The following is a 10,000-nucleotide window of genomic DNA, read 5'->3' as shown; positions in this document are numbered from 1 at the left end:
GCTGCCCCTCACGCCCTCCCCTGACGGCCACGGCCGCGCCCTCACCCCCACGGAGGGGCTGGGTGGTCTGGTGTCCCTGGCGCCGCTGTGTCCGCAGTACGAGGGGCGCGCGGAGCCCCCCGAGGAGCCCATCAACCTGACGACGCGGCAGCCCGCGGCGCTGTACGACCGCCCCCCGGAGGACCTGACCACCGCCCACGCCATCCTGGACTTGTCCACCGCCCGCGTGGCAGAGTACTCCCCGCCCAACACGCCGCCCTCACCCCATGCCCCCCTCGACTACCCACCACACGCCCACCACACCCATCACACCCACCCCGCGCCCCCGCCCGGCCCGCCGCCATACCATCTGCACGGCAGCGACGCCCCGCTGCTGGAGCGGCCGCCGGAAAGCACGTCGCCCAAGACCGCGGCGTGCACGGTGGCCTACACGTACGAGGCGTTCTTCGTGAGCGACGGCCGCTCCAAGCGACGCGGCGCCGAGAACAACGACAAGCCGCGGTACACGTGCTCTGAGTGCGGCAAGCACTACGCCACCTCGTCCAACCTCTCGCGCCACAAGCAGACGCACCGCGACCTGGACTCGGGCAGCGCGCGACAGTGTCACGTGTGCGGCAAGGCGTACGTGAGCATGCCGGCGCTGGCCATGCACGTGCTGACGCACAGCCTGACGCACCGCTGTGGCGTGTGCGGCAAGGCCTTCTCGCGCCCCTGGCTGCTGCAGGGACACATGCGCTCCCACACGGGCGAGAAGCCCTTCGGCTGCGCCCACTGCGGCAAGTCCTTCGCAGACCGATCCAACCTGCGCGCGCACATGCAGACACACTCCCAGCTCAAGAACTTCAGGTGCAAACGCTGCAACAAGTCCTTCGCCCTCAAGTCGTACCTCAACAAGCACTACGAGTCGGCGTGCTTCAAAGACATGCCGCTGCCACCCTCGTCGCCGGAGCCGCAGGAGGGGGAGGACAGTTAGTAGTCCCCCCCCCGGGCCCGCCTGTACCGTACAAACCCGCCGTCCCGACCCACCACCAGGCCGCCGCCGCCCGCGCCGCCCGCGCCGCCGGGGCGGCCCCCGGGCGGCGCGCCGCTGCCATGATCAAAAGCACGCTGTTATATTCCCGTTGTTGACGCTGACGCCTGACGCCTGACGCCTGACGCCCGTGTTCGGCGGCCAAGACGATGCTGTCCTCAAGATTCTCTCGCAACTCCCACCCTGCGGCGCACGAGAGGCCGGGGGGGGCGCCGCTCCCCCCGCCGCGCACTGTTGTTAGCCACGTATTGTTAACGTTACACTTCTGTTCCCGTTCCGGCGGCGCGACGCGTCACGCCGCCGCCGAGTTTCACAGACAACGAAGCCTCAACGAGCCGCCGCCGCCGCCGCCGCCGACGCCGCCGCCGCCATCGCCGCCGCGCCCCCTCGGCGGGCGGCGACAGTCCCTAGGTAGCCAGACGACCATCTCAATATTGCATAGCTATAAGTATTTTTTCAGATCTACTAAAGCCAAATAATAGATTATATTCGATCGTAGTGTAGGCGCTTCCAGGATTCTCTCCTCGGTTCCCTTACTTATTTCCGCGAGGCGGGGCGCTGCCGGGGGCGGGGGGCTTCGCACCCATGAACCTGCGAGGCTGACCGGGGGACGGCGAGGCGGAGCTGTACATAGGGCCCGCTGCCCCCCGCTAGCCCGCGGCCATCATAACACACATGTCCTGCCCTCTTCAGCCTGCCAGCCCCCCTCTTGCCTGGCGGGCGGTGGGGGTGGAGGGAGGAAGGAGGGGCTGCGGCAACACACCGCACACACACACCTGCTCCAATAAGGAATGGGGCGCAACACACTACACCACGCTCTCAACACACACACACACACACACACACACACACACACACACACACACACACACAAAACACCAGAATATTGACCAAAGACCCATTTTTCCCACACGCCCCCTTAAAACACCCAAAACACTCAAAACAAGCAAAGAAGCGTGAATTTAGAAACGTCCCTGAAATGACACGAACATTAAGGGAATGTAAGTGGGTCGCCGCCCCCAAGACGCCCCTGAGAACGCCCCCTCTCGCAAGTTTAAGTGTGCTCTAGACGAGTTACATCAGCGGCAGAAATACTTAAATAGTTGATACTCTTAAAAACTGTAGTAACTTTAGCACTTAAGAGACAGTTGGTTGTAGTGATGATGATGATGATGATGATGATGATGATGATGATGATGATGATGGTGATGATGATGGTGATGTGAAGGTGGTGGTGATGGTAGTTAAAAAAGGAGGAGTCAGTGATGGTTGAGGTGCGTGGCATAGATTGTGGTGGTGATGGTGATGATAAATTTGAGTCTGTGTGTAAATCTTGCGTGTGTATGTGACATTTTATTCATTCGTACACACACACACACACACACACACACACACACACACACACACACACACACACACACACACACACACACACACAATTCATAGTTTACAATGAGAGAGAGAGAGAGAGAGAGAGAGAGAGAGAGAGAGAGAGAGAGCACCTTACAACACACACACACATCTGCCATTTAAACCTCACACGGGAACGACGAAACGCCAAGAAGAGAAGGAGGAGGAGGAGGAGGAGGAGGAGGAGGAGGAGGAGGAGGAGGTAAAGGTTGGAGGACAGACTGAACCAAATATTTTATGGTATCCAGTCGCTTGTCTAATGTCAGGCTGGTATTTGAAGACTGGGAAATCCTCCTCTTCCTCCTCCTCCTCCTCCTCTTCCTCCTCCTCCTCCTCTTCTATTCTTCCTGTAGATCTGTTATTAATCTTCCTTCTCTTTCTTCTTCCTTTTCTCTCTCCTACCATGACCACTACTCACTCTCTCCTTACCAGCACACACTCTCACTCTCTCACACACCCTATAACACTCACCATTAGCACTCTTACTCTCACTCCCCTAAAACCATCACTCTCACGCACTCTCCCACTCACCAGTACTGTCAGAAGTCTACCACTCTTACCCCACACTCACTCACTCCTCTCACTCTCACATTTCATACTCTTACTTCTCACTCTCACTCTACCACACTCCCCACTGCCACCACCATCACCACCACCACACCTACTTCCTCTCAGGCGTGTCTCCTAAGATAACCTTCCCTTTACTTCCTCCTCCTCCTCCTCCTCCTCCTCCTCCTCCTCCTCCTCCTCCTCCTCCTCCTCTTCTTCCATTGGTCTAATGTAGGAAGGGAATGAAGACTAATCTCTCTGCCTCGACCACACCCTCTCTATCACACTTCTGCACACTCCCTCATTAGCTGGCAGGTGTGTGTGTGTGTGTGTGTGTGTGTGTGTGTGTGTGTGTGTGTGTGTGTGTGTGTGTGTGTGTGTGTGTGTGTGTGTTTTCACCTGTTAAGCAAAGACACACTTTTCACCACCACAGATTTAAAACCCCCCAAATAAAACTAAGCTAGTCCTTTTAAAAGCAAAAGAAAACACCCCTAAATGCCGCCCCCCACACGCTCCCGCCCCCCTCGCCATTTACAATCTCTGCCACGCCTCCCGCCCTCCTCTCCTCGCCTTGTAAATAGCACTATACCAAAGAAATTTAAATACACTTTATAAACTTTATAAATATTGGGAACTTTTAAATGATAGAAAGAAAAGAACATTTATTTCTACTCCATAACGTTTAGGGGGGGTGCTGAGGGGGTCTGCGTGCCCTTTAGCTAAGCCCCCCCTTAAAGTCACGCCTGTATATATCATAGAAAACGGGGAATGATATTTATAGAGGTTTTTTAATGCTAATTGATAAGGTTCAAGGTTCTACAGTGCAGAAGCGGTTCTATGGGTCTTACCTGTATGTTTGTTAGCGTACAGGTGAAGGTCTCGTGTCTATCTCTCTCTATACAGTTAATCTCTTGTTACTGTTATTGTAAAGTGTACCTGTAATTGATGTACAGGTAAACTACTCAACTGTACCTGTCAATTTGTGATCTACAGGTCAATTCGCCACCTGGTACCTGTAATAGTTCCGCAACAGGTAAATTAATCAAGTTTACCTGTAATTTTGTAATCTACAGGTGTGTACTTATAAAGACAAACAGCATCTGTGCTCGATTAGGTAATTAACAGGTAAAATGAACACCTGTGACTTTATAACACAACTCATCTGTATGTATCCTTAATCATACAGGTAATCAGTCAATTATACAGGTAGGGCCCATCGCATTGTTTTTCTACAGGTAACGAGTTCGTGTACCTGTGTTATCTCTACAGGTAACGAGTTTATGTACCTGTGTTATTTCTACAGGTATGCGCCCTGAGCACGCCCTGTACCTGTGGAGCCTTGTAGCGCTGTAGTGACTGTAGCCCGTAGACATGGCGGTGTGTCTACCTGCCTGTAGGGGACGCCAATTAGCACACCTGCTCCAGTCATTATGCAAACACCTGCCTGGTTATACTTAGAATTACTTAAGGGACACACCTGCCTACTTATAATGATACGTACACACTTACATGACTTACTTATTGACTTGGTTCTAATGGTACATGCACTTCAATCATTTACTTATTTCCGTACATAAGTGCTGCCATGATACCTACACACACGATCTACTTATAAAGGAACACACACTTCAGTGATTTTCTTATCTACTTATTTACTTATATAAGTGAAAGTTGGGTACATAAGTGAATGCGTGGACACTTACAAAGGACGGATTTCCTTGTAAGTGTGTGTGTGTTAAGTGAGGATGAAATGAGTCATGTCCAAGGCAAGGAGAAGCAATAATACGGTGACGACTGATTGCAATAAGTGTTGTGATGCTTAGTGTTTCATACACACACACACACACACACACACACACACACACACACACACACACACACAGTCAGTCAGGTAGTTAAGGCAGTTAGTCAGTCCATCCATCCAATCACACACACACACACACACACACACACACACACACACACACACACACACACAGTAATGGCAATGTATCAAAATCACTATCAAAATCAATCAAAAAGTTACACAAACCAACCCGCCAAACACGCAACAAACATGATCAACACAAACCGAAACAAACCTATGCACATAAAATAACTAAAAAAATAACTATAACTATATATAAACAGTATTTTAGAGAAGTAAGAATAAAAAAAAACTTTCAAAACCTAACCTTTATTCTACTAACTCTCTAATCCTCTCTCTCTCTCTCTCTCTCTCTCTCTCTCTCTCTCTCTCAATGATATGTACTATGTATCTATGCCATCACATTCAATATGCAATAAAAGGTAAATTAATTAATGAAGTAATGTGCTCATAGTTGATTATAATTGACGCACCTGCCCTCAGTGTGTCCAGGTGTGTGGCGTCCCGGTGCACAGGTGTGTCTTGTCACCACACACCTGTGACTTCTTGTTGTGTCTGGACTTGAAACAGCAATTCCTTCATTAATTCCTGCGCAAAACTCAAATCTCTTTACCAATCATAACGATAAACTGTTTTTCTCTTTTACGAATCATCGCCAAACATTTCCTTCGTCAACAACATCAAAGAATATCAATCTCTGTATCAATTATCACAAAACACAATGATTTTCTTCACATCACAAGAAAACAGTCAATTTTCCTACCAGTTATGAATGGTTCCATCACTAACCACAAAACCATGATACCTTTCAAAGTCCAGACGTCAAGAGTCACTGAGGGGAGGTGTAGCATCTCTCACGTCACCCCTCCTCACCTCATCCCCTTCCTCCACCATTCCCTGAGGGCGTGGCGGGGGGTGTGAGGGTGAGGAGGGGTGAGGGAGGGGCTGTGTAGTGTATAAGCGTGCTGGTGTGGCGGGGGGATGGCGGAGGCTGATGTGCGGCACTTGTGACCAGTGTTCAGTGGACTGCCAAACACTTGTACAGGGAAGATGTGTCAATAAGTACCAAATGAAGTGTTGAAGTGTGCAAACTTACACTAAGGGAGAAAAAAAGTGGTTAAGTTTGACAAGAAGGAAATCAGTGTGTTAAGTGAGCACTGCCACACACTTATCAAGGAGAGGAAACACGCCAGCAAGGTTGATCTGAAGTGTGATAAGTGTGAACTCAACTACAAAACACTTATTAGAGGAAAAAAAAAAAATCCAATAAATTCGATAAAAAAAGTGTAATCAAATCAATCTTAGAAAAAAAAAAAATGAAACACTTGAAAACATTAATTCACAATAGAGAAAAACTAAAACATTAATTCCCACAAGAAAAAAAAAATTTACCAATAGAAAAAAAAAATAAAATAAATATATACCATCTCTTCAAAAAACTAATGAAACAAAGCAGCCATCCCTTTAAAAGTGCAAAGAAAACGGGAAGTAACAGTGCCTAACTCACGCTTCAATATAACATGAACTACAACCTGGAAAAAAAAGGAAAAACCAGTCCCTGTTAAAAAGACAAAAGAAAATGGAGCGTGCAAAGAAAACGTGATGTGAGTGGTCCATGCCCTTCCCCGCCCTGCCCCGCCCTGCCACGCCAGCACAAAGCCACGCCACGTTATAACTCCACAATAACAGTAGCAATAACGACCCCTTGTAGCAATAATGACGCAATGTAGCAATAACGATAACCATGCAATACACCCCGCCCCCCTCCCCCCCCACGGCTCAAGGAGGCAACCTTTTTAGGGATTCAAGGGAGGATCTGTTCAACTCATCTCCTAAGTCACTCCTAAGTCACTTCAGTCACTTCACTGGGATTCTAAGTCATGTTACCTTCGTTCATTGACTTAAGGCAAGTTTCTGGTCTTAAATCTCTCTTTTTCTTCACTTTTTACTTGAAGACAATTACAGTTCGCTTCTCACTAACTTAGATAAGAGTTTTGAGTGTCTTAAGTTATTTCCAAGTGTCTTAAGCTTGTTTTCTTCACTATTACTTTATTTACTTTACTTTATTACATTACTTATTACTTTTTCTGACCTTTACATCCTCGTAGCCACTTTTCAGTCACTTCAGCGGAATTTTTAAGTGTTCCGTCAGTTGCAGAAACATTCAGTCAACTTTCAATCTTTTATTCAATGCAAGTCAGTCAAAACGTCCAGTTACAGTAGATGGTTTCTTCAGTCTTTCCATCTATAAGTCAGTCTCTATGTCAATCAGTCAATCTTCAGTCTTTCCTCTCTTAAGTCTATTTCTACAGCAATCAGTCAGTCTTCAGTCTTTCCCTCTCTAAGTCAGTTTCTACAGCAATCAGTCAATCTTTCATCGCTGAGTCAGTCTGTTGTGTCATGTACGTCAACTGGTGTACATGAGTGTGTATGTACGTATGGTTAAGTTTGTGCACACCTGATTTTATTGTTAAGTCACAAATTGATGTTTAAGTGTTCACCATTAGTGTTAGTTTGATACTGGTCTATTTATTCCGTCTTCTTTCATTAGTTACTTAAAGAATAACAACACTCACTCATCTACTTAAATGCTTACTTATCTAGTCAATTTTAAGATTTGTCAATTCGTTTATTTATATATTTAGATACTTCTCATGTTAAGATCATTTTGTTCACTCATTCAACTGCCTATTTATACGCTCTCGATTATAAGATTAATTTATTGACCTCCTTAACTGACTATCTATCTATTTCATGTTTGTCGTATAATTAATTTGCTGTCCTGTCTATGTATGTATCAGCTTATGACGTATCAGTGTCCTAGGTTCGCTGTCATTATATCAAGTTCTAATGCAGACGAACTTTCATGAGTCTAGTCACAAAACAAATATTTGATATCAATATTATTATTTTGTAAAGCCATCATTATTAATATTATGATGTGCAAGGTAAGATGTTTATTACTATTATGTGTTCTTTTGGGTGATGTGCGTGTCTCAGACCTCAAAATGTCTGAAATATTGTATGTTTACTTGCTTTGTCGAAATGTTATCTAATTCAGTGATCTCATTACGTTACTGGTATAATTTCATAAGTAGGTTTTAATATTTTTTCTAGTCAGTGATTTGTTTCAAGTTCTAGTCAGTGATCTCGTGTATTAATATAAGTGAATTTGTTCCTTATAATGATCTCATGGTTTGGTACAAAGACGATTTAAAGGCTGAGGGAATGTTGTCCAATGTTTCTCAAATATCGTTCTAGTCACGTGTTTGCTTTATGTGAGTCTTGTGTCTCTTGTGTTTTGGTGAAGCTTTGATCCTCATATCTAAAGCTTCAACAAACCAGCATTTTATCTCCTGTGTTACGGTAAACCTTGTGATCATGAACCATGGTGTGTCGCCTTGTCAATACTGTGTTATCTTGTGTGTTATCACGAACCTGATAGTCACTGAATCAAGTTAATGTTACAAGACTCTTTCCCTCTGCGCTGTCGCCTTATGACCTCAGTTTACATTTCATGCATTCCACTGAACTGAATTGTCAACTTATTTTTTACCTCATACATTCCAGTAACATTTCCCAAACTATTCCCATTCGCGCTGTGTCGTTCTGTCAACTGACTCTTCATTTCATGCCATTGGCTAATCTTATAGACATTAATTCCCTGACCGTCGTGTCGCCATGTCAACTTACTTCTCATCTCGAGTGTTTCAATTAACTTTACAATCATATTTCCAATCGCGTTGTGTCGCCGTCAGCAATTCAGTGGCGCGGGAGTTCAGTTGCCACCCTCACTTGTCGCGGTGTGAAGGAAACAGTAAACACTTGCCTTCCCGCCTCGCCCCTTGCATCCCAACGCTGCCACCAGTGTTGTGTCACGCCGCCGCCGCCTCCGCCGCCGCCGCCCTCGCCAATGCTTTACTTATACTAGCGCGCCTCGATCCTGGAGGGACCCGAAGATGCCAAACTAGAAAGCGGCAATTGTATCAATAGGGTGGAAAGTGATAAGTCAACAAGCCACCATACTGAACGAAACACAGAATTTAAGAATAGAAGAATGGAAATGACAGGCTATATAAATAGTCATTGTGATGTTAAAAATGAAAACGAAAATAAAGATCAATACAGTGTTCAATATAACATCAAACAAGAACACGCAGAATATAAGATGAAAGTCAATCTTCGTTCGTGAAAAAAAAAAAAAAAAAATCAATACAAAGCACATCCTGACGAGAAAATAATAAAATGTTTCGCCATAAGGTTGAAAATCACAACACAAACAATGTGCTGGTGAGTTACGACACTTCCACACCTCCTTATTCATGGTGACTTCAAACAACATCCACAAAAAAACAGCATCATCTTCGCGTCCCGCCCACAACTTACCTTCGCCTATGCTTACCTGCCTACACCTGCTTCTACCTACCGCCGCCATACACTCGTACATACAACCCTTACCTTACTACCTAAACTAACACTTGCCTCTCTTCTCCCCTCACTCTATATACAAGCCTGCGAGGTCTGAGGAGGGCGCCGTCCCCCCTTAACCCCCCACAGGTATTAGGTCCAGGTGTGAGGCGAGGGAGAGGTAAAAAGGACTAACCTTTCTCTATGGGATATACAAAAGCGTGACTATAACTTCTGTTCTTTATCTATAGAAGCGGCAATAGTGCATAGCGAAGGGCGCCACGCTGTCACCTGTTGTGTTTACCTGTGGTGGTTCGGTGTGTCTGTATCCACCTGTTTACACCCACGCCAGCCAATGCTACACCCACCTCTCCCGGTACGCGTTGATTTTGTATACCTGTATGTGTAACCTGTAAGTAAGGAAGATGTATATACAGTCTAGAGTATTTTTGCAAAACCACGGGTGATGAAGAATAAACACAACAAAAAATATACAAAAAAATGTGATTGGATCTCTACCTAACCTCCACGGGTGTAAACAAACAACAGCTGACCACTGCAAACAATGAACAGCTGCACATGTGAACAGTAAACACGTGGCCCATGTAAATACTGCAAACAAAATAATAGAAAACAAGAGTAAGGAACGGAAAACAAACAAGAACAGACCAGTCCCACAAAAACCTGAAAACAGGCCACGTGACACACAGCAAGACAACCACTATAAACAACCCACG

General features: G+C 46.2%; 1 protein-coding gene across 2 annotated transcripts in view; it reads left to right on the top strand.

The window, feature by feature from the left end:
- The window catches only part of LOC123505184 (zinc finger protein 205-like), a 33,195-nt gene that overhangs the window by 22,160 nt on the left and 1,035 nt on the right, over window positions 1–10,000 (top strand). Inside the window, exons 2-3 of one of the 2 annotated variants that reach the window (XR_006675088.1) lie at window positions 1–4,224; window positions 4,259–10,000. The exon at window positions 1–4,224 is cut by the window's left edge and continues 46 nt beyond it; the exon at window positions 4,259–10,000 is cut by the window's right edge and continues 1,035 nt beyond it. Coding sequence is in view for 1 of the 2 variants with exons in the window: in XM_045256349.1 (XP_045112284.1) it covers window positions 1–973 (973 nt within the window). In the remaining variant the exon portion in view is untranslated. The other variant, XM_045256349.1, reaches the window with a different exon arrangement.

This window comes from Portunus trituberculatus, chromosome 2, assembly GCF_017591435.1.
Source record: "Portunus trituberculatus isolate SZX2019 chromosome 2, ASM1759143v1, whole genome shotgun sequence".
NCBI lineage: Eukaryota > Metazoa > Arthropoda > Malacostraca > Decapoda > Portunidae > Portunus > Portunus trituberculatus.
Note: the sequence above shows the minus strand (reverse complement) of the source record. Positions and strands in the feature narration are given on the sequence as shown.